General features: G+C 44.9%; 1 protein-coding gene across 9 annotated transcripts in view; it reads right to left on the minus strand.

Moving 5' to 3' along the window:
- CCDC85A (coiled-coil domain containing 85A) overlaps nt 1-22,348 on the minus strand; it is a 357,640-nt gene extending 335,292 nt beyond the window's left edge. For all 9 annotated transcript variants that reach the window (XR_007246278.1, XM_048518160.1, XM_048518170.1 and 6 more), the window contains exons 1-2: nt 20,797-22,348; nt 11,390-12,314 (exon numbers count right to left, since the gene is read on the minus strand). Coding sequence is in view for 8 of the 9 variants with exons in the window: in XM_048518160.1 (XP_048374117.1) it covers nt 11,390-12,314; nt 20,797-21,051 (1,180 nt within the window). In the remaining variant the exon portion in view is untranslated. The remainder of the gene's footprint in view (nt 1-11,389; nt 12,315-20,796) is intronic.
- Between the last annotated feature and the right edge of the window lie 3,190 nt (nt 22,349-25,538).

Raw genomic sequence — 25,538 nt, forward strand, 5'->3', positions numbered from 1 at the left:
GGAGGGAAGGCCAGCAAGTTGGCTTCCCTCAACCATAGGCCTAAGAACTCTATCTTGGAGGCCTTGTGGAATTGTATCAGATCCCACAGGGCCGCTCACTTGAGAGAGAGCTCCTCTAGCTTAGAATTGCTAAGGATTGCAAATTCAGTCTAGATCAACTCCAAGTATTCCATGAAGGCTATATTCCATTGACAGAACACACGCACAAGCTGTACAGGTCTGCTCTAAGGTATGGTTATGAACATGGTGCTGAGCACTGCATATGCAAAAAACCCTGTCCATTTGTATATCCAAAAACCCCTTGAATTAGACTACTACACAGAACGTGGGACTTAAGTGACGACAGCAAAAACTTCATGTGATTATCTAAAGGAGCCAACTGTAAAAGCAGTTCTTACTTGTGTAGTTTGGTATAGTGTAGCCTATCATGCAGTCTCATGAAAAGATTTTCGGAGCTCTCTCAGCCGCACCCACATCACAGGGTGTTTGTTGTGAGGGGGGAAGGACAAGGAGATTATAAGCCCCTTTGAGTTTCCTGCAGGAGAGAAAGGGGGGATATAAATCCAAACTCTTCTTATTTCCATGTGATTTCTAGGCTCTGTATGACCATTAAATCACCATTAAAATACTTTATTTGTGTTCTTAGTGTTCATAGTGTTTTTCAGTATCTGGCAAACTCCTTTGCCAGGAAACAGCTTCATATTTTTAAAAGAGAAGACAGGCTGTCTATTTTTCAAATGGATTTGCTCAGCTGAAGGCATTTGGTGTGTCTGTTGGCATAATTTCAAGCCCAATAATAAAACATTTAACTGAATATCAAACTTGGTATTATACATAAGATGAATACAGAAATGCTGCTCTCTGTATTGGGTTGCTGTTAATTATGCAATAGATGACAAAATCTGTTTTTCCATTCTTCTTACTTTGCTCTTTGTGATTTAGGAATGAGCGCTTCCTAAGAAAAGGAACTTCACATAATAAGTTGGATCCACCAATCTTCTCAAACACAATTGTGGATCTTCCCCATCTTTCCCTTTCCCCAGTACTCCCTTTCATATCTGGGAAAACTGGTCCTTGAGCTGCAGAATCTACAAAGGGTAATAGTTAAGCAGGTTACTGAGCTGCAGTGAGGAGGGAAAATAGTGATAAATTATTGCCCCCTGGCATCTTCAGAGGTGTATCACAGAGAAAAGTCTGTTTCACACTGTGTCTAAGTGAGAAGGAAAAGTTTAGTGTGGCATATTGTCCATGTCCCAGGGTGGGGAACCAATCATTAAGTGTTTGGGTGGAACTTGATATGCAAAGGTGTTGTTGAGTGCATTGTATTGCGAGTGGGGTTATCAGTCCATTTTTTAAGTACCGGGAGCCAGGCTTTGCTAATTTTTAATTCTTAAAGATTTTTAAGTCTCTTCTTTCTTATTGAAGTTGTCCTGGTGTTTGTGAATTTCAATGGCCTCCCTGTGAGGTCTGACATAGTAAGCTTCTGAATTGTCCAGAATTTCAGTGTTCTCAAATAAAATATTATGTCCAGTTTTGTTTAACACATGTTCTGCAACTGCAGATTTTTCAGGATGGTTAAGCCAACAGTGTCTTTTGTGTTCCTTAATACGAGTCTGAATGCTGCGTTTTGTGGTTCCTATGTAGACCTTTCCACAGCTACAGGGTATGCGATATACTTCTGCAGAAGTGAGGGGGTCTCTCTTGTCCTTTACTGAGCATAGCATTTGCTGTATTTTCCTGGTGGGTTTGAAGATGGTCTGTAGGTAATGCTTTTTCATCAGTTTCCCTATTTGATCTGTGATTCCCTTGAAGTATGGTAGAAATATTTTTCCGGTGGTGGGCTGTTTCTCCTCAGTCCTCTGGGTTTTTCTTGGCCTTAAAACTCTTCTGATTTCTGTAGTGGAGTAGCCATTAGCCTGCAGAGCCCAGTCTAGATGGCTGATTTCATCAAGGAGGAGGTTCACAAATTCATTTTGCACAATCTGCCCCTTTTCTGTTGTGGATGATGATTGGAGTTTTTATATAAATACTGGTCTGTGTGTGTCGGTTTTCTGTATACTGTGTGGTCCAATTGGTGGTTGGGTCTGCGAAAGACCAAGACATCTAAAAAAGGCAGTTTCCCTTCTTTTTCAGTTTCCATGGTAAATTGTATGTTTGGGTGGATGCTGTTAAGGTGGTTCAGAAAATTCAGCAGTTCCTCCTCACCATGGTTCCAGATTGTAAATGTGTCATCCACAAATCGGAACCAAGTTGCAGGTTTCCCTGGGTGCTGTTTTGAGGGCTTGTTTCTCAAAATGTTCCATGTAGAAATTGGCTATCACTGGGCTGAGGGGGCTTCCCATGGCTACTCCATCGGTCTGCTCATAATAATCATTGTCCCACTGGAAGTAGCTGGTTGTTAGGCAGTGTTGAAATAAAGCTGTGATGTCATCTGGAAACATCTGGCCTATGAGTGCAAGTGTGTCTTTCACTGGAACTTTGGTGAACAGTGAGACAACATCAAAGCTGATAAATCTATCGCTAGGGTTGAGATGGAGATTGCTAATTTTATCGATAAGTGGGCTGAGTCTTTAATATAACGCGCTGTGTGTCCAATGTGGCTCTGTAACTGTGAAGTCAAAAATTTTGCCAGTTCATATGTGGGGGAACCAATCGCACTCACAATAGATCTGAGCGGGATGGATTCCTTGTGGATTTTGGGGAGTCCATATAACCTGGGTGGAAGAGCTTCTGATTTGCAGAGTCATTGGTGTGTGTCTGGTTGAATGGAGGAGCTCTCTATCAATGTGATGGTTTGGCAAGTGATTTCCTTGGTTGGGTCTTGTTTCAGTTTTTTGTATATTGTGGGATCCAGGAGTTCTCTGATTTTTTTCTTTATATTGTTCAGTCTTCATGATTACTGTTGCATTTCCCTTGTCTGCTGGAAGTATGATGATTTCTGGATCTTATTTTAGTATTTTAGAGAAATACTACTCAGAAGTGCACACTATTTAGTACTGAACACAGAGGGATTTATTTCTGAGCAAAGCTGCCTAACATTAGGCTCTCATTTTATATTAAGGACTCATCCAGTCAGCTCTTATGCCAAGGGTCTCCAACCTATGGTCCTTCAGATGTTCATGGAGTACAATTTCTGTCAGCTCTGCCAATTGGCCTTCGTGGCAGAGGCTGATGGGAATCATAGTCCATGTACATCTGGAGGGTCATAGGTTGGAGACCCCTGTGTTAGCACATGGGGCTATTATTTTCAATTATAGCCTGGGTCCAAAGTATTTCCAGCATTTTTGTGATCCTAGTTCTACATGCTAGGAAGTCAAACTGATCTCCCCTGGACTCCTATCATCAAGTTAATCTATATATGGAATACCTGTGTGGCAGAAACAGATCTAGGCTTCCACCCCGGCGCTTATCATCTGCTCCATTCCCACACTGGAGTGAGTCCTTCTGAAGAGGGCTTGCATTTTGCTTTGCCACTACCCCAAACAGGCCGTAATGCTAAGGGAGGAGGGCAATTACTTCAGACCTCCTCCATTGAGGATTCTATATCAGATGTTGCAAACCCCTCAGCACATCTAAAAGTTGGAAAGGCAAGATGTAAATCTCTGAATCAAAAATTAAGATAAATACTTCTCAGCAGACATGTTTAGAGACCAGGCTGCCAAGGGAATACACCATGTGAAAGACTTGGAAAGGAAAATACTCACATCCAAATAATGCTATTCAGGTCTTTTTCACACAGAGAGAATGATGTGAGCAACACTTCCCTGTAAGTTGTGGAAACCATAACCACATACTGTGCTGACCTTTCACACCTGTGTAATACATTCCTTCTCAGCAAGGAAGCACATGTGTCCTCACCATAAGACTGCAATATTCACACGCAATTCCCAACTGTGCTACAGAAATACTTCACTAAGTATGTGACTGAAATATGTGAATACTGATTGTGAAGCAATGCAGCTCTGAACAAGCACACCATAATGATTTCTAAGGGAGAAACCTTCATATTGTCTTTCTGGAAATGAGACCATTTTGTCTAAAAGACTGGAAGACAGAAAACATTAGAATATAAATAGATATTTGTGATGACTCAACAGAAATATAAGTAACATCTCCTGAATTATAGTCGAGATTGGAATACGCAACCACAAGAAAAAGGCCATTTTAGCTTAGGAAGAATTTTAAAAGGGCCAGATAAATGCATAGGTCTATCAACAACTCCTGGACATGGTAACTAAGCTAATAACCATGTTCAGAGGTATTCATATCTGATGGAGAGAGAAGAGTTAATTTCTTATCAAGCAGCTCTAGGTATCTCTCTGCCAACTGAATGTGACATTTCATGGACCTGACAAAGAGGCATTTTGACTCATAAACACTAATGCCACAACAAAGTTGTTAACATTTAAGATAATGGCAAAAAATGCTGTCAGGCTAGTGGTAGCCCCAGAAAGTTTTCAAGGCAAGTCAGGAACACAGGTGGTTTGCCATTGCCTGTCTTTGCATCGTGACCATGGGCTTCCTTGGAGGGGTTGCAAGGAAGACTCAATGGGTGAGGGCAGAGATAATTAATAAAACACAATTGTCAGAAATCGTACAAACATTCAAAATAAAACAGACCTTTCTCATAAGTTTACAATATAAAGAGAAAAAACAAAAAATGAGAAATAAAGCAAAATGGAAGGTGGGATCACATGGAAAATACCAGAAGAATTACACATGCCTTAAGGAAGGAGTTGGTTGAATGTGTATATAGAGGAAGAGAGTCAGAGGTGAAAGGACATTCCAGGGTTAGGAACAGCACAGGGCATTGATACGGAACAGAAAAGTTAACTAAAAGACTAGTCGTGATGAAGAGAGTGAGGAGGACCCACACTATGGAGACAATGGAGATTAAGTACCAGAAGCTTAAAGAGAAGCAGTGAAGAGAGAGGGATCCAGTGAATGATATAATCAGATTAGTAGAAAATACCAAACAAGCAGCAGAATGGGGAGGCATAAAAATTGAAACAGGAAGGCCAACCAGAGTAATGTTACAATAATCAATACAGGAAATAAGACAATGAACTAAAAGGTTGGCAGTGTCTCACTATGAGAGGGAGGGAGGGAAAGAGGGAAGGAGAGCCTGCCTGCTTATTCTTCCTCAGAAAATGCCTCCCTCCACTACATTACCATTAACCTGCAAACACATTTACCCAGGTAACCTGAGGTCCCATCCAACAGAAATAGGAAACGGTCCATATCTACATGGTGAACATCTTATCTTGTGAGTATCCATCTCTCTGTAAAGCAAAGCAGAACGCTGGCCTTTGATCAGACCCGCAAAGAGATCCTTTGGTTCTTTGGTAACAGCAGGAGTGCAGAAAAGGCGGCCAATCAGGACCAAAGGAAGCAGGTAGAACAGCACTCAGTGGGGTAAATGACAAGTCCTATGCTCCAATGGCATCCTGAAATCCTCTGAATCTATTTATTAGCACATTTGTCCCTCAAAGAGCATACTGCCACTGTTGTCAATGGTAGCTGGGTTTCCATTTCCCCCACATGTTCACATATTCTTTTTTCCCCTACTTGAAATGAACGCTGGTTCTCTGAAGCACTTGTTCCTTTCCTGATCCATCACCCCTCCAGCAGTATGTGCCAGAGAATATTAGTCAGCAGTTTTGCTTCGGCTCATTAATAACCTAAACAGGGAGTAAGAAGCAGAGCCAACAAGCCACTGATATTTTCCTCAGATGCAAAAGAGAAAAGGGGGAAAAAAATAAACAGCGTTCCCAATAAAACAAAAGGCTTATTAAAAAAGAGATTTGAAATACTATTTCAAAGACACACAAAACCCATCTCTTTGTACATGCTAATTAGTACTAGCGCATTGTTCCTTGTTCTCAAGAATCATCTCAGAGTAAGCTACATCATGAATCCATGGGACAGAAAACTTTTTCCTGCCTCCCTGACAATGGGGTGAGGAATAACCCAAGCAAGATATCCTCTGCCTCCAGGGGAATTATGGGACTCTGTATGTGTGAGCCCCACAATTCTCTCTTGTAACATGCAGTAACATCCCAACAGGGTTTTTCCCAGGGCCTCTCGGAGGCCTTGGCCACTTTCCATTGTTTTAAAGCCCCCAGTATATTAAAAAAAAGAAAGAATGTCAAAACAGGGTAAAAAAATGTGTAAACATTTAAAACACACACGTTTAAAGTTGCATGATGAAAGTCTTCTTTCAATCCTGTTAGTGTATCTCTGCAACTGTATGCATAACCTAATTCAGAGATAATGTCAAATTTGAGGCTCTCCATGAATGCAAAGCCCAAGCCAAATGGTCCTCCTGCCTCTCCCACCCATGACATGCCCTGGTTTCTCTATGCTGCCACCAAATGGCAACCAGGGAAAGGGAGCAGGGGTAGGGAAAGGCACTATGATGCTGCGCCATGCAATTGCTATTCGGGCCCTGCGGGACCTTGGAGAGTTCCGCAGGGCCTGTAAAACCGAATTATTCCACCTGGCCTTTGGAGAGTCCAGCCGCCGATAATGCCCCGCCCCCCCTGCTAGTAGGGTCCCCTAACATCATTGGGACCCCTCCTCATTTTTGGAAGAGGGTGGTATATGGGTCTCGCGGGCCCTATTGTAGAATGTACCTGTTTTAAGATTTTTATGTTTTTTGTATGATTTTATGTTGTTCACCGCCCTGAGCCCTCCGGGGATAGGGCGGTATAGCAAGTTTAATAAATAATAATAATAATAATAATAATAATATGTTATGAGGCAGAGGAAGTAGAGCTAACACCAAACTGCAATTTCTAGTCACAATTGTATGCTTGGGATGTTACCCTTGACATTGCTGTGGCATAGACATCTAAGAACTATTGAAGTACAGCTAATGCTCATTTGACAACTCATTTGTACAAAAAGTGGCACTCAGCCCCTAAGCATGAGTGCTCCAATCTAAATGCAGAAAGCTACAAAAATGAGTGTGAGAACCCTAATTCCTTCCCTTGTTTGGAACGATGTATCATGCACTGAAGAACAGGCAGAGATTATCAGGGTTCCTGTCAACCTGAGCTCTGCATACTTTTCCAGAGGCAAATTTGTAAAAGATGTTGGAGAAAGACAAGGAGCAGCATGAACATCTGCCCAACCCCACAGTGAGTTTGCACATCACTTAACACAGCACCAAAGACTCATGGCTTTTCATATTTAGAGCTAGTCTAAATATGATAGGATACCCAGTGATGTGCAAGCATGTATGAATTATATTCCACAATTGTATCTTGGAATACAAGCAGACAGGATTGCACTTTCTACTCACGCCCCCCCCCCCCAACACACACACACACACACACACACACTCCATTCCTTGGTTTTTACGTGTCACCCTGGTGCAGAAAACCAGCACTTTTGCAATCAAAACTAACAGATCTAGAAACAGCAAAAGGGTAGTGGGCAGGTAAAAGCTATGAGGTATCCAGGTAAAAGAAATTACCAAAGGCCATTCAAGAATGAGTTATTTGCCCTAGGTTTGATCCTGTTGGGAAGCACCTTTGTTTCCTCCTTGCATTTGTGCACCTGATGGAATATTCATGGCTTTTCTTCAGTCCTTCCCAAACCTGCTTTGTCGCAAAGTTTTGAGAAAGATTGCAGCAACCTAGATGCCTGCCCTGAAGGTGGGAAAGTTCACATCCTCCCATGCCCACCTACCCAGCTGCCATTTTCCTTTCCTCTGTCTAAATCAGCTTCCAGCTTTCATTTTAAAAAAGGTATCTGAAATCTTTCATTGTGGAGATACAACGGGAAAGGCATATTTCTCCAGTGATATTACACTGAAATAACAATATTCAGTTGCCAATTAAAAAAAAAAAACCCTGATGAAACCATGGTGGGTGGCTGCTGCCAGGGACCAGAAGCAAGGAAGCTGCAGGGGACCGTGCCTTGCAGAAGCCTTGCTGTTGCCATGCTATACTGGAAACTACCCAGGAATTAGGCTGCAACACCACCTGAAATGAACCAAGCCAAGCGGGGTGGGGGGGCCCTTGTAGGAATGTATCATACCCAGTGGTGGGATTCAAATAATTTAATAACTGGTTGTTTATGAGCACCATTTTAACAACCGGTTCTGCTGAAGTGGTGCGAACCTGCTGAATCCCACCACTGATCATACCCACCCCACCCCCCACCCCAGCAGCCCTGCTTTAACCAAGAATTGTAATTAAGCGCTAACTCTGGTTGCCTGTGAAGCAAAATGCAGGCCAAGCAGAATCATTCCTTCCCCCTTCATCCATTATGGGGATCCTAAAATCTGGATCCCAAATAGTAGAATGCAAACTAACTCTAGTTAACCTGTTATTGTTTAACCACAGTTCTTGATGTGAGAAGAAACAAGCATGAATCAAGGGAGCCTAGAAACAAACAGGGTTCATACATATATCTTCTGTTATCAGTGTGATATCTTGGTAAGTCTGGAACCCACTCTCAAATGATTTCATGAAGTTTGAGAAACAGAAAGATTTTTCTGATTGGCTTTAGTAGATTACACCAAGGTCCTGATTTTGACACACTACTAAACAATCATGCCTCAAATCCCACTGAACCACTCCTGGCACAACCTTATGCTATTTTCCAAACTGGAGCATGAACACACACAGACTCTGCTTCCACTGATCCTTCAAACTGCAGATTACTAAACTCTAAAGAAGAACAATTAAATGCAGGCAATTTACAAGCTTTTAGAGCCACAGTTACTTAAAAAAGTCAATACAGAGTTCTTAAGAAGCTATTCAATTCTTCTTCAACCAGAGATTATCAAGAGGTTCATCCATAATCTCCAGTGTTTGCAGGCAAGCAACTATAATCTTCAATTCAGTTTTGTTGCCCGCTTTTGCCTGGACACACTGCTGTTGGGAAAACAGCTCCTTTTCTAGGCCACAAGCTTAAACTCTAGGGCAACTCCTTCTCCTGTTGCCCAGATAAGGATGTTTTATGATTTTCAAGAGTTGTAGGGGGTGTGGTAAGTTACTTTACCACACCCCCTACAACTCTTGAAAATCATAAAACATTCTTACCTGGGCAACAGGAGAAGGATGCTAATTTTCAATTCTCCCACATTTTTTTAAAAAGTCTGCACAAGTAGAAAAGTAACACAATAAGGAGATGGCTGAGGTAGACTTTTTTGGCAAGGATTTTTTTCTTAGCTGTTGGAGAATTCAAAAGAGATATTTGCAGTGTGAAATAGACCGGCCCATTCTGTTACCTCCTTTTGCTGCATGTGTAGATGAGGCCAGGTCCCTATCCTACAAAGAATTTGCATGCCAGCTGGGCTGCTAGCATCAGGCCCTCACTCACACAATGGAAACACAAATTCACATGCAGATCCTTTGAATTTTCTTTTTTAAGCTGTACACCAAGATCTATAAATCACTGAACCACCATAGTGGCCGAGACTCAATCAGCCATGCATTAAGATCAGCTTCTATCTTGGACGATGGATTCAGACTTAAAACCCTTGAATTGTGCCACAGTCTAGAATATCCTTTTGAAGCTGTCGGTAAGGTATAATAAATAAGGGAGAGAAGATGGCATGATATAGATGGCTCTCATCAGATCTAGCTGATACTTGGAAGGGGGCGCTCCGAAGACGACTCTGCAGAGAAGATGATGGGCAAACCAGCTCTGTTTCTTAGACATATTGAAAGTCCCTTGCTAGGATCGCCATAAGTCAGTTGTGACTTGACATCACTTTTCTAGATGACATATTTTTTTAAAAAAACCACTGTTAATATGTCTGCCAAGTGTTGCATGTTGCATCCCAGAGGCTAGCCATCACAGAATCCGGTCCTAAGGATGTGTCAGGCTGGAACCTGGCATCCATCAGGACTACACCAAGGGGCAGGGGAGACAGGTGGTGAGGGAAAGTTATTTTCACATTTGGCTAGTGTAACGAACTAGCTGTGCCTGGAACCTTTATCTCTGCCTGTGCCTGGGACGTTATCTTATATTTACCTCCAGCCTGTCTTGCAGTCCTTTCTGTGAGCTCTGGGCAATGTGGAATAGAGGTGTGGAATTGGGAGGGGGAAAGGCAAAGGGCGTTTGATATATATGGGTTATTAGAAACAGTTCTCAGAACTGGCTTCTTCTCTCTTGCCAACTGCAGTCTATCAATAAAGGCTTCTAAACCAAGAATTACAGAGTCCGAGTTGGTCCATAGAACCGAGGCTTGACAGGATGCCAGGAAAACATTAGGAAGCTAACCCGCTTATGATTCAATATACACCACAGAAGCAACGTGGGTCAGAACAGATAACCTTACGAGTCCACTAAGCCTGAGTGGATGTCTAGAATCCCCCTTAAGGAAATCCCCATCACACTGGAGCCACTGATGTCTGTTCAGAATCATAGAACCTGCATAAGAAGTATCGATCTGTCCATTTTCTGACCTGTCCCTATTTCACTAGAGAAGAATTGACAGAAGGAAAAAGGCGACACATGTCAGTAAGAAAAGACACAAAAAATTCCTAGGCTCAGATTACATGATATAAGAAATGCCCATTCTGCCCCTTTCCCTGTTCCATATGAGGTTGGGAAAATGGTATGGAGGGAAGCTGAAGTCCATTCCTCCACTTCCTCACCAGCCATTGTCCAAATCCAAATGAGGCCCTGCAGCACTCAGAAAACAATTCTTACATGTGCATGTCGCTTTGGGGGATGCAATTCAGGTGAACCCCATCCCAACCCATGGCAAAAATGTATTGTACAGTCTGGCCTTTCTAGGGCCCCCAAATCTCCTACACCCTTGATAACTTTACACAGCAGGGAGAAATTAACTAAATGTGAAGTCTTCTTTCAATATAAAGTGCTTTTTCATGATGCATCTATTAAATAACCAAGAACAGCCTGCCAGGCAGCCTTCAGCTTGAATGCAACAGCAACAGCAAATCAACTCTGGCTATCCAGATCCCACCCCTGCAAGCTTTACTCCAAATTAGGCAAGACAGACTTCCATTCACCCATCCCTGGCATCTTTCTTGCCTATCCACCCTCCATGCATGCAGGCTCTGTACACCATAAGTTAACTTGATCCTCAAAGGATACTCCCTTCCTATTCCTCCTTGTTTCCATTAGACACTTCCACATAAACTCCACGAGACACAACCATCATGCAGCCTGTTATGCCAGCCCATGTTCACACCATGCCCGTCCACTTCACCTGTGTATATCCTCCCTAAAGTGTTAATGGGGACAACTGCAGCTACAGCAGTGACTTCTACTGCACTATGTAAGAGCAGCATTTCACCAAGAACACAACATTGTCATGAACGTGACCATCACAAAGATGATAGTGTATTGCCAACTACCTTAAGAACCATCATTATTAAAGGTAACCTATAGAAGGACCCACCATTCATCCCGTTGTAGAGACTGCGGTGATGGGGGGACAGGTCGTCCACGACTTGCCTCCTTAAAGTGCCTTCTCTGCTACCTCCACCCAAGTGCTTGTGATGCTCTGGGCTTCCCCCATAATGCTGTTTGAGGTGTTCAGGGCTGGTGCCCCTCACTTTGGGGAGATGTTCCATGCTTCCACTCAGAGTGTGCTTCTGAAGGTGATCTGGGCTGCTGCTGCTGTGCTTCTGGTGCTCTGGACTGCTCCCAGGCCTATGTTTTTGAAAATGTTCTGGGCTACCACTCACCATGTGCTTGGGCAGGGTTTCCGGACTGCTACAGCTGTGCTTTTGCTGTTCGGGGGTGACTTTGCCAATCGTTTTGTGATGCTCAGGACTCGGTCCTTTCAGATGCTTCTGGGGATCAGGGCTTCCAGAACCCCTGGGTTTATGGAGGTGGTCTGGACTGGCACTCCTGTGCTTCTGGTGCTCAGGGCTCCCTTCATTCCTCGTTTTCTGGAGGTGCTCTGGACTTGAGTTTGGATGATGCTTATGATGATCAGGACTATCCGTGCTACCAGTGCTGGAGGTGCTACTTCCATCGCCGACATCCCTTATGTACGTATTGGTGGCACTGAGCTGACAGAGGCTGGCCTGGCTATCGATCGAGTTCCGGCACCCCACAACACCCCCCTTCTCTTCATCCAGCAGGACACAGAGCTCCTTCAACTCCAGGTTCTCCTTGACAACCTCTTCCTGTCTCACTTCCAGTTCCTTCAGTTTCTGCAAATACAAGGCAACCTCTTTATGCATGACACCGGCACTGAAGCGGCCAAGTCTCTGCCACTCTCGGGAAACCTTCTTGCCTTTCTGCCGGTCATCGTCCAAGAAGCAGCAAAGGTCTCTCAGCTCCTGGTTGTCCTCCTGAAGTTTCTGATTGATGTCCTTCAAAAGAGACAGGCAGAGAGAGAGAAAAACAAATTACTTCATAAAGGCTGTGGGCTAATAAACATTCTCTGGTTTAGGCAACACAATATGGCAGCAGAGAAAACAGGGCTTACAAACAGGTCATTTGTCATCCCCTCCTGCCATTGAATTACCAATGTAATGTAGGATCAACAACACCATGTGAGAACAGGGCCGATTCTGGACTTCCAGGGACTAGCACTGCAAAGTTTAAGCACTGGCATACATTACTGAAATTATTTTATATCCACATTTATGTTCACACAGAATATACATAAAAATATGTTCCCAAGATGCTGCCACACTCCTGCAGTACGATTTGAAACAATTACACCAGTTCTAGGATAAATATGAATGGCCCATAGTCTAGAATACAGAAGGCCGACCACCCACTCTAGTGATGGCTGTAATTCACTCATAGGGGAAAGCACCACCCTAAACTTGAGGAAAGCATTGCAACAAGAACTAAACCTGCTGGGCGTCTGTCTTTGAGTGGCATAACCCATATCTTTAAGTGGACATCATATCTACGGGACAGCCTCTCCCAGTATGTCTTCAGAAGAGTGCTGCATTTAGAGAGCAACAATCTAATGATGATCCCTGGCTCGAAAGTTGTCTTGCTGGCCTCAATCGGGCAGGGTGTTTTTGATCCTGGTCCCACGCTGGTGGAACACTGTCTGATAAGACCCAGACCCTGCCAGACTTGATGCAATTCCACAGGATCTGTAAGATGCAGCTGTTTCACCAGGCTTATGGTTGAGGCAGCTATGGTTTTCCATCACAAGGCCACCATCTCCCCCATACTTCTGTTACAAACAATAAGAACACTCTAGAGTTGAAATGAGATTTTTAGTTGCCATCTGGTTTTAGAATTAGGGTATTTGGTAGTTTTAATGCTTAATTTTTACTATATTTTTATCTGATGGAAGCCACCCTGAGCCCACAAAGGAAAGAGCAGCAAACAAATATAACACATAAATAAATAATATTGAGGTAGATTCATGAGCGGTGCATCTCCCTGTTCACATCGGCAGCCCATCATGCCCACTAGGGGCACTGCATCTTTCTTCTGTCTACATAAGGCGCACATTGTCCTTCCATTTCTGTTATGTCTCCACAGTAGGCAAGTCTTAAAGTGCAATGCTAAACAGTTTCACTTTTCTACATCCACAGAAATCCACTGCGTTGCAAGGGTGTGGCTTGGCAGGCATGCTGTACAAAGCTTAGCATCAACCCTGCCTCCTAGACTTCCAGCCACTGTCCTGAATTCTGGACAACAGGCAAAGTCCACAGTTCATTCTGATTTGCATTCTGAAAGAGCTCCACTTCCAAATTAAAAGTCCTTTCTCAATTAAAAAAAAGCATTTGCTTCCCACAATGTTCCTCAATGGGTCTGAACACTTGTCGCCATGATCATTTTCCCTATCAACTTGACCATTTGAAGGCGCACAAGAACAGAAGAGCCCTGCTGGATCAGACCAGTGGTGCACGCAGTCCAGCATCTTGCCTCACAACTGACCAACCAGTTTTTCTGGAGGTACAACAACAGTGCATATAAGCTGAGGCCTTCTCCAGCACTGCCTCCTGGGATTCAGTGGCTGACTGCCTTTGAACTTGGAGGTTCTCTTTAGTCCCCAGTAGCCACTTGATACACTTATGTTCCATGAATCTATCCAATCCCCCTTTAAAACTTTCCAAACCTGTGGCTATTGCAATATCCTCTGGTAGTGAATTTTGCATTTTAATCACTTGCTGTGTAAAGAAGTATTTCCTTTTTTCCATCTTGAGTCTACCACCTATCAGTATCATCAGATGCCCTCAAGTTCCAGAATTTTGGGAAAGGGAAATGTTCTCTTTGGCCCTTTCCACACAAGTCCCCTAACTGCAGGAAGTCTGCAAAACTTTTTCGATCCTGTTTGTTCATGCTCACCCCCTCAAAATGTTTCATGGCTGCCATGAGGTTTTCTCTCTCTCTTTTTGGGGATATTTGTAGAATTGATGCATTGAAGATTTAACCATTTTTTAAAAAAATGCAGAACTAACAAAAATAAAGAGGTGAGGGGGAACAGAGTGAGTTCAGGGATGTCATAAAATGGCACCAAGGGGAAAGTTCAGGGACAGCACAGAGGTGTGGAAAATGCAGCAGGAAAGATAAAATGTTTTAAATATGCCTAAACAGCAAGAAAAGACATTTTGAAAACGTTTCACACAAAAGAATAATTGTAAAAGGGTTTTCAGATAAAATATTTCCAGGCTGGAAATAAAAGGTTTTCAGAACGTATGGGGGAAACAATACAGAACTCCTTGGAAGAAACATTTTATTTTCTGCCTCAAAACATTCCCCCACCTCACCCCTGGCTACCACCAATAATTTATCTTCCAAACTGAGAAGCCCCAGACTCTTCAGCCTTTCCTTATAGGGAATGTGCTCCATTCCCCTACTTATCTTGGTTGCTCTCTTCTGTGCTTTTTCCAGATCTGTGATATATGTCTTGAGATATGGTGGCCAGAACTGCGCACTCAAATGCAAGTAAATTTATTTGCGGACAAGCACCCCCCAGGGAGGCTGCAATGCATTAAATTAATTCAAAAGACAAAGTAGGCTAGTCCTAATTTGCACTCCTAGCAAGCTGCAGCAGAATGGCCTGGATTGCAGAATTACATCTGCCGGAGCACACTTTTCCCAATCAAGGGATCTGAAAAGCCTAGAGAGAATCCTTTTTGCTGAAACGAGGAGAAATAATCACAGACGAGGCGACAAGCATGAGGTTAACGCAAACAGTCTGGCCTTAGGAAGGGGGGGGGGAAACGTTGTGAAGTCTTTTTTATCTCTCTCACAAAGTAGATTGAGGAAGATTTAGTCTTACCCTTCCAGTCAGAGGAGTTAAATTAATCTTCTGCTATCTGCATCTCTCTTGTCCAGAATTTAGGTAGACACAGAGAGCCAGAAGAAAAAGCTTGGGCCAAACTCTCTCCTTCCAAAAAAAGGGCCAAACCCTGTCAAATCTCTCGCATAAAAGAAAAGCAGAAGTAAACTGCAAAATGAAGAGGAACCTGCTGAGATAGCAGTGGTCCCTATCTGTCTCTACAACAGCATGCCCAAGAAACTGGCTCAGATGATGCATGGTTACATGGTGGTCTTTGATAACCTACATTGATAACCTACAACAACGGAGAGGAGTAATGTATAGGGTCTTCTTAACTCTTTCCTCTCGGATCCTTTTTTCAACTCAGAATCACCCTCCCTATCCTCCTGGGGAGGATATGGAGCCCCCCCGCCCCAGGTTTCTCATACCTTCTTTCCACAGGTTAAAAAGAAGTACATTTGACCTAGGAAAAAGTGACAGGAAGAAATAATAATAAAAATAACCTTTATCCACCTGCCCCCCTTCAGGTTGTAAAAGAAAAATGGAGAGGAACAAATCAGACAGTCCCACAAAAGCATGTTGCTAGAGCCTTTCTCTCTCTTCCTATCGCTAGGTCAATTGAGTGCATCATTTCAGAGTTTTATATCCTTCCTTCTCCAAAAGATCAATAGCTGTCCAGGCCTGTCACTAAATATATGCACCTAGAAAGACTGGATAGTGGATTTTTAACTCTTTCTTCTCCCCCTTCTCTCTCTACAGGTGGCATCAGACCACAATGCAAGGACTTGTACACAGAGAAAAAGAACAACAAGAGAGGTTGCAATTCACAGCCCAATCAACTCTGCCATCTGCAAACCATTTGCTGTGCAATCAGAAAAACATTTCTGCCACATACAGTGCACCACCTTGAACATAAATAGAAGGTGCAAACAATGGCATAAGCATAACAAGGCTGTCTGACTGTTATGAAGGCATCCCCTAGCAGGAGCTGGGGCATAGAGAAGGATATTTTGTAAAAAGAAAAAGAACTTCAGCAGTGCCTTAAAGACTAACACTGTTTATTTCTGCATTAAGCTTTCAGGAGACAGAACTGCCTTCATCAAGTACATATTGGAAGGAAAAAGGAAATTGGGAAACCAGAAGTTACGTGTACCTGATGCAGTGAGATCTGACTCCCAAAAGCATTTGTAAGTCTTTAAGTGGCACCGGACTTGTTTTCTTTCACTGCAACAACTTGTACTAACATGGCTGTGTACATATATAAACTGCTCTCAAGTTACAGCTGACTTATCACAACTCAGCAAGGGGCTTTTAAGGCAAGTGGCAAGCAGAGGTGGTTTGCCAATGCCTTCCTTGGTGGTCTCCCTTCCAAGCATTGACCCAGCATAGCTTCCATGATCTGGCAAGGGTGGGTAGCATGATGGCCAAGTTTGCAGATGACACCAAATTATGTAGGGTGGTGAGAATTGTAAAGAATTGCAAAGAGCTCCAAGCAGACCTTTATAAATTAGATGAGTGGGCTAAGAAATGGCAAATGCAGTTCAGTGTCGCAAAATGTAAAGTGATGCACATAGGGGCAAAAAATCCAAACTTCACATACACATTACAGGGGTCAGTGCTATCAGTCACAGACCAGGAAAGGGATTTGGGTGTCTTAGTTGATAGTCCCATGGGCATGTCAACTCAATGAGAGGCACTCTGGTGGGGGTCTTACTCTGGGTGGGGGCATTTCCTGCAGGGCTGCTGGTGTGAGTCTCCTGGAAGGAACCAACCAACTTTGCTAAAGTTTGCTTGGGAGGGGCAAATGCTGTGGGCATCAGGTTCACCTTCAACTGGGTGCCCACGGCATTTTCCTCTCCCACACAAACTTTAGCAAATTTGGCTTGTTCCTTTCAGGAGACTCACGCCAGCAGCCCTGCAGGAAATGTCCCCACCCAGAACAAGACCCCCACCAGAGTGCCTCTCATTGAAACCACTACCAGAGAGCCAGCTGGGAATAACAGAAAGCCCCATTGAAGTCTATGGTGGGAAAAATAATTTTTCCCAACATAGAAGTTGCTGAACAGCCTGGCAGATTCTGGGGAATTTCTGAGTGTGTAAGCACTGGATGCACATTTTTGAAGATAGAGGTGCCAGACTTTCAAGGTGGCTCCAAGAGTCCTCCTGGTAATAGCATACAAGCTTGGTGAGCTTTGCTTCTTGGGGTGGGTGGGGGGCATGAGATCTGAGAAAACTCAGTCAGCAGGCTTCATGTGCAGGAGTGGGGAAACAAAATAAGCCTTTTGGGGGCCCATAAAGTTGAACCCCCAGAAGCAAAGTTGAACAAGCCTGGATGCTATTACCAGGAAGGCCACCTGGAGCCACCATGAAAGTCTGGTGCCTCTATCTTCAAAAATGTGCAACCTGCTTACACACTCAGAAATTCCGCATTGGCTACAATGGAGTCAAGCCACTGAAGAACAAAGAATCTTGGGCAAATTTCAAGGTCATCCAGGCTACTATGCAAAGGCAGGCAATGGCAAAGCAACTCTGTTCATGTTGTGTTTTAAAAATTCTACAGGGTTGCCACAAGTTGGCTGCAATGACAGAACTTTCCACCACTACAGCGATCCATCACAAATAAAAAGCAGATTGTTCCCATGCCAATTTTCCTTACAGTCATTTCCATAGATATAGGAAATCTTGACTGCTCTCCCTTGCACTTCTTTGGGACCATTTTATGTACCTACAATGCAAGCCTCATTTGCAAATGATAGTGAACACATGTACACCCTGTTTGTACATGCATACCACTGTTCATAAGAAAGAACGAACACACATTCACTTTGTAGGGACCAGTGTCTGGATAAATGTGTGTTTTCAATCACACATTCAGTTTTCACTCTTGAGTATCATAAAATAGTGAAAGGGAGAATGATGTAAACTACTCCAGGTCTGCAACAGGAAGAGGAGGGGAGAGGGGTATTATGCTTATTAAATAACATTCCAAGTTGTCAAGACAGCCTGTTTTGGATTCATACCACACTTTATTCTTCTTGCAAAGCCCCCCCCCCCTTCTCCCCACCTGTTTGTTCTTTCTCTTCTCAATTTTCCAGGAACCCATTCTGACAGAGCATCTTTCCTCTATTCATGGGTTTCTTTCATAAAAAGAGTATGCAGCACTGTAAAATCCACAGGGATTTTGCAGGAAAGCTCCGTGGGCAGATGAAAAAAGTCCAGCCTCCTGTGCTCAAGCAAAAATCAGCGCCTACTAAACATCCCAACATCACCCTGTGGAGCAAAATATAAAAACTGTGACATAAGACTCCATGCTGTGGCCCCAATCCTGGGCAGCGGAATAGCAAGACACTTAGCATCTACCACTGTACTCACAAAGTCCAGCTGCTCCCATTTATTTACTTTATTTCTATCCCACCCTTCTCCCAAAGGAAGAACTAAAGAGGCTTACGTCATTTTCCTCTCCTCCATTTTCTCTTCACAACAATCCTGTGAAGTGTGGCACTGGAGTGTGTGTGACTGGTCCAAGGTCACCCAACAAGCTTCCACGGCAGAGTAGGGCTTCAAACCTGGGTCTCCCAGAGCCTAGTCAGACACTTTAACCACTATACACGCTGGCTTTTATCAATAAACAGGTGGTTGTTTGTGGAGTTTTCATGGGGAAGGGAGCACACGCTTCACATAATATGCATTCAATGAAACCTAAAGAGTCCTAGCAGGATGCCTCCTATCCAGCACTATGACAGTAGGGAAGACCCATTCCTCTGCTTTCGCCTCTCTCACCAGAAGGAAACCTGCTATCTCCACTTCCAGCCTTTTTTACCTACTTTCTTACCTCATAATGCCCACTGCATACCTACAGAGTAACATACTGTTTTTAAAGCAGGTAGCTGCCCCGAGGAATTTACAGCTGAAATTGGATCAGCAGAGAGGGCATGAGGAAAACACAGGAAACAAGATGTTGACAGGGTTGTCAGATCACTCAGGCTTCATTTTAGCTTGGATTGAGGACTGTAAAACAGATTAAATTCCAGCCAACCTAGTACCATCTACTTTGGCCAGCAGCTGTTCTCCAAGTTCTCCGGAGAACATACATGAATATGCCTTATGCCGAGTCAAACTACTGGTCTATCGAGATCTGAACTGTCCACCCTTGATTGTCCATCACCCTCAGGGAAAGTCTTTCACATCACCAAGTTCTTTTAAGTAGAAACTGAACCTTCTGCATGCAAAAATGGTGTTCTGCAACTGAACCACAGTCCCTCCTCAAAGGGATAACCGTTGCAGAACATGACTGGAATCCCCATTTACAAAACTTCCCTGGACAGTATTCACTCCAGCAGGGTGCCTGAACATACCAAGAGTGCTCCTTCCAAGCCTTGCTACACAAAGCCCTTTAAGTGGAGATGCAAGGGACTGAAAATACATGCACAAAAGCATTATGCTATGAAGTGCAAGTCACAAACATATGTATTTTGCCATATTAAAAATGCACAGGAAACCCAGAACAGGCCACAGTTTTCCAGGTGTACCGCCAAGCACAAGAAGTGAAAGACATGTCTGAGAAATCTCCACATTCCTGTGTTACATTGTTCACAGATTTTTCAGCATTTGTACACTTCCTGGAACACTGCAAACAGGTGATGAAGTAACACTTGAAGCAGCGCTTAGTAGTGATGAGAATACACTTTGCACATCCTCTGAGGGTTTCCTCAGACACATTCTGACCCTCACCCCTGACATATCAAAAGGGAGGGAGGGCAGACCCAGTTCAGCTTCACAGCAATTAAACAATGACGACATTACCATGAGGCAAATATCTCACTCAGCCAGCAGATTTTGGGACTCCAGTAAAGATGGCAGAGAACAATGTTATTAATGGGCCACAGCCTGGGAAGTCCTGCAGCAAGTGCCACAAATTGACTTAGGGCTGAGTTCTGGTGCCAATAGTTTAAATTCAGCAGGGGGGGGGGGGATTGGGGGATTAAGATACCTGTGAAAGGAAAAGAAGAGTTGGATTTATATCCCCCCTTTCTCTCCTGAAAGGAGACTCAAAGGGGCTTACAAATTCCTTTCCCTTCCCCCCTCACAACAAATACCCTGTGAGGTGGGTGGGGCTGAGAGAGCTCCAAAGAACTGTGACTTGCCCAAGGTCACCCAGCTGGCATGTGTTGGAGTGCACAAGCTAATCTAGTTCACCAGATAAACCTCAATAGCTCAAGTGGCAGAGCAGGGAATCAAACCCAGTTCTCCAGATTAGAGTGCACCTGCTCTTAACCACTATACCAGGAGGCACCACCGCTCTTAGATTTTTCCACCCCAGATTCATCTGACCAGGCTTGTGACAGAGCAGAACTTTATTTATCCATATGTATAATTTGATTTCTAGGTTGCCCTTCCCCTTAACGAACCCATGGAGGCTTACAACGACATATTAAAGAATTAAAAGAGTTAAACCTTCACAATGGATGCAAAGCCTTCTCTCTTCTCTCCCCCACCCCCCGCCAATTCAAAAGTTAAACCTTCGTAGTGGACGCACAGCCTTCCCCTCTGGCCCCCATCCCTGGCTCCAAGGGGGGGGGGCGTCTTGAGCTTACCTTCAGCCCCCGGATCTCGCCCAGGTGCAGCTGCAGGCGCCGGTTGACTTCGCGGATGAGGTTGCTGTGGTCCAGCATGGCGCTCATCTTCTCCGCCTCGGCCTTGCGCAAGCTGCGGATGAGCTCCTCTTTGGTCCACTTGAGGAGCTCCTCGTCCGACACTTTGGACAGGTCTTCGGCCGGCGCCGCCCCACAACTTTCCGCTCCGGCCGGCGCCGCGGCTGAAGCTCCAGCCCCGGCCGCTACTTTCGACATGCTGGCGGCGGGCGCTGCTCCTTCCGCGAGGAGGGCTCCGAGCAAAGCGGCAGCCCTCTCCCGGGTTGAGAGGCGAAGGACGGATCCGGGCGATCCCGACGCCCCGATGGCAATCCAGGCCAAGGATCCCCTCCCGTCAAGCAAGCCAACTTCCCCTGCTCTGGTCTCTCGTCTCCACGAAACCGGAGGGACTCCGGAGACCCGCAAGCAGAACCTTTGCAGCGCAGAAGGATCAAACTTCGTTTCAATTACTTTTACTGCGGGCTACAGCTTGTTTAGAAGAAGGAAGAAACTCCCTTCGTGTGGAGAGAGGCATCGGCGGGGAGGGAGGGGGGCGGCACGCGAGGCTAAAGAGGAGGGCGAGGGAGCCTTCAAGCCGTTTTCTCCAGCATGTAATTCTGGACGCCGGCTCGACTTCGACGCCGGGACCTCCGGCAACAGTGGGAGGGGCGGCTCCAAGCCCCGCCTTCCTCTCCAGACGCTGGAATGACGGTGCCGAGTCTGGAAAGCGCCGGCGGGCTCTTCTGTCCTTCGGCTGCTTCTGATCCGCCTTTGCCGTTTCCCAGTCGGGAGCTTCCCACTTGCTAGAGCCAGGCGGTGCTCCGAATCGGGCCCATGGATGCTCTTTCTTCTGACGGGACCCTCGAATGAGGCGGCTCCTGGGCGAGGCGCTGGTCTTCTCTCGACGGGAGACGGCGCAACGCCTCGCTCAGACGCAGGGCAGCGGGGAGTGGTGCGATGCCAGTTTGCACACAGGCACGGAGGCAGCGCGGAGCCCAGCCCAACAGGCCGGCGCCCTCTCCAGAGACCGGACAGTTTTCAGCGCGCAACTCTCAACCCGTGGGCGGGCGGGGTCCTCCCCCGCGTCCACCAGTCGCACTTCACGGGCAGGGGCAAAAGCGGGTCGAGCCGCAGAGCACCTCCAGAAGTGGGCTTGGCTCTTGCAGCGGCAGCTCCTGCGCTGTGTGCAGCTGCAATCCCGCTGCCGCCAGGCAACAGCCCCCTTCCCCGATCCTCAGCAGCGGCCAAGCGCCCTCTTGGCTCCACGCCTTTGTTTAACTGGACTCGTCCCTCGCTGCCATTCGCTCTCCGTCCCAGGAGAGGATCCTGCTCGCCGTCCGCCGCGTCGCCCGCTCCTGGACTGGGCTCCTCGCGTCGCCCCTTCAGCCCGCGCAAAGGGTCCCTGGCGGCGGCGGCCTGGGGCTTCGCTGCTGCGGTTGTCGCTGCCACGAATTGCAGAAGGCGCGCATTGGGGCTCCGGCGCCCGCAGCAGGCGCAGCGCACGCGGCGCTGTCCACTTTGCAAAGCCGAGTGAGCCCAGCCGGCGCTGCTGGCGGCTTTTCACCCGGGAGGCGGCCACGTGCGAGCCCAAAGGGAGGGAGCCGGGCGGTGGTTCCGTCCGTGCGGCTCGCAGGCGCCACCTCCCGGACGCTTTCCTCTGCAGACGCTTCCAGATGTTAAAAGGCCAAAGACATTGGTCGAATTTCAGAGTTTGCACAGCCCTTAAATTGTTGGTTAGTATTAATAAGTATTCCTAACCTTCAGAAACTTACCTGGCAGTTATTCCTTTTACCCTGTATCACTAAGTAGGGTGACCAGATGCAGAAAAAAAATAAAGCCTTCTTGAGGGCCAAGCTAGTCATTACACCAAGACACCAGTTGCAGTATCCCAGAGTTTCTTTTTAAAGAAAAGAAGCCCCAGGAGGTTATCAGTTTAAATGGATGGTGACAGGGAAGAAGGGCTTCTTAAACCCTTTTTAAACATAATTTTACAGCTCAAAAACATACAATCTATTTTTCCACCCGGACAAGAAGTAAGATGGGTAGTTGTATCTTTTCCTCTAAGCATGGCAAAGCCTTTAACGTTTAATTGAAAATGCATTTTCTACAATGCCTGCCTTGTTTAGGCTACTTAAATTGTTGCCGTTGTTCATTACATCCCACGTGCCTTTTCCTGAGCTCCTTGTCCCTTTATCAGCCGCTCCACCAGTCAAATGTGCAGCCTGCTCTGGCTATTTTTCCATTCCACCACCACCACCCCCATCATAAGAAACTGCATTCAACTCTCATGTATCCATATAATGTGTGTATTATTATCCATAATAATTGTGTAGGGAATTTGCAGCACAGTTGGTCTGGCAGGGAGTGGGAAATTTTGTGCCTGCTGAAAGTCCCACTCTCTTTTTCAGGAGTCCTTGCAGCCTTTGTGTCCTGCAGCCTTTTTGTCCAGGACTTCACCAGGTTGTTTTTTTTCTCCTTAAGGAAAACTGTTTTCTTCAGTAGGGCCATCACTGGCCGGAGGGTCTCTGAGGCTGGAGAAAGCATAGCTTTTGCAGAGAAATGAAGCAGCTTGAATGGATAGGTGCTCAGAGTATGTTGCTTCGTGTCTCTTTTGCCTGTGGTGAACAGTCTAGTCAGATCTGAATGGTCTGAAAAACCTATCAAGTCTGTTTTATCCATATTGAACTAAAAGAATGATGTCTGTGTACTGTGGGGAAAGCAGTGCCTCTCTCACAGTGCAATCCTATGCAGAATTACCCCAGTCTAAGACCATTGCATTCAGTGGTCTCAGACTGTGCTAAGTCTGCATAGGACCACACTGTCAGCCATCTTTCAGCTCTGTTAGAAATTATTGTGTCTCTAGTTTCTGCTAGTGCAGAATATTTTTCTCCTTAGAGAAATGAAAGTTTTATTATTGTATTCACTGTTACTGTTTCATGAACTCGCATTCTTTTTTGCTGTTAAGAATTTTTATTTATTTTACACAACTGAATAATACATACATAAAAAGAAAAGAAAAAACTCAATCCAGTCCCCCGCCCCCTGCACAATAGCAATGCTAAATGAGAAAAAAAAACCATACATAAACACCTACACACATATATGGTGACTTCCAGCTACCTCACTAAGGATCCAAGCATAATTCTAATTCCATGCTTATAATTAATGTCTACATTTTTTTTCATTTTGGTCCTTCTTATAAAGTTGTCTTAATCCAACACACTGCTTTCGTTTAAGCCTCGAGTCCTGCTGCTGTTTCTCTGTTTGAATATGTTTTCAGTAATTAGTCCACAAAGCATTTCCAGTCTTTCAGAAAATTGTCTGCATTCTTGTCTCGAATAATTGCCGTCAGCCTTGCCATCTAACCCTCATTCATTCTTTTTCGAGACAAAGCCTGCCACAGGGCAAGATTAGGGTCCTCTTCTTTTGCTATTTCAATGGCAGCTGTTACTGCTCTTCTAAATAGGGTTGTTGTCACCCTCCAGGCAGTGCCAGGAGATCACCCAGAATTACAGCTGATTTCCAGAGTACAGAGATCACTTCCCCTGGAGAAAATGGTGGCTTTGGAGGGTGGCCTATATTCTATTTTATCCACTGCTGTGAGTATGATTGTACATTTTATACACTACTGAGGTCACTCCCCTTTCTAAATCCTTCCCTCTGCAGCCCCCACCGCCAAATCTCCAAAAATGTCCCCCCTGAAGTTGTATTTACTACTTGTATTTACTACATTTCTGAGACCTTCAACCCTGCTTTTAAAAAAACCTTTATAATCTCATGTATAAATTTTGGGCGAGTATGAACCTATTGGATATGTCTGATAGACTCTAGTTCTTGAAAAATTTATGCCACAGTAGAAACATAGTGGTCTGTAAGGTGCCACAGTGTTCCTGTTTATTTTTTCTGAATATAGTAGTAGATACATGCTGTTAGTCTTGACCGTCCCCTCTTCAGGTGGGCTGGCTGTTTTTTAAAAGGTTTTAAATTGGCCACCACAGGACTGGCTAGCCTGATCTTGTCAGATCTTAGAAGGTATGCAGGATTGGCCCTAATTAGTATTGGATGGGAGATCACTGAAGGGTACCAGAGTGTATACAGAGGCAGGAAATGGAAAAACCACCTCTATTCATCTCTTGCCTTGAAAACCCTTCTGCAGGGTAACCATAAGTCACCTGTGACTTGTGGGCACTTTCCAGCAGCACTTCACATTTACCATGTGAGCCTAATGTCATCCCCTCCCCCCCCCAAAAAAAGTTCATTTTTAAATTGCAACTTGTTTCAGGCATAAAGAGGAGAGGAAGTTGTTGAGGACATTTCAGAATTGTCACCAATCATGCCACCGTGATAGAGAGTTAGGCAAGTTGAAGTTGTACAGACAAAGCGCTAGGGTTGCGCTACAGCTCAACTCACAGTCTTCTTTCTTTACATCTGTCCTCTAAGATGGTTGGTGAGGCAAGACTTCAATTTGCGGAAGCCATGCTGATTTTCCCTTTGCAGCCTTGGTTTCCCTATGTGCCTAATAGTTCTGTCTTTGATTACAGTTTCTACTAATTTTGTCTGGGTAGACATTAGGCTGACTGGCTTGTAAATTCCCTAACAATTTTTGGGTGTATGCCATCAATTCCTGGAGACTTATTGGTTTTCAATTTCCCCAGTTGGCCTAGAACTTCATTTCTGCCACTTCATTTTGACTCAGGTTCTTCAGA

Source organism: Sphaerodactylus townsendi, linkage group LG01 (genome assembly GCF_021028975.2).
Source record: "Sphaerodactylus townsendi isolate TG3544 linkage group LG01, MPM_Stown_v2.3, whole genome shotgun sequence".
Lineage (NCBI taxonomy): Eukaryota > Metazoa > Chordata > Lepidosauria > Squamata > Sphaerodactylidae > Sphaerodactylus > Sphaerodactylus townsendi.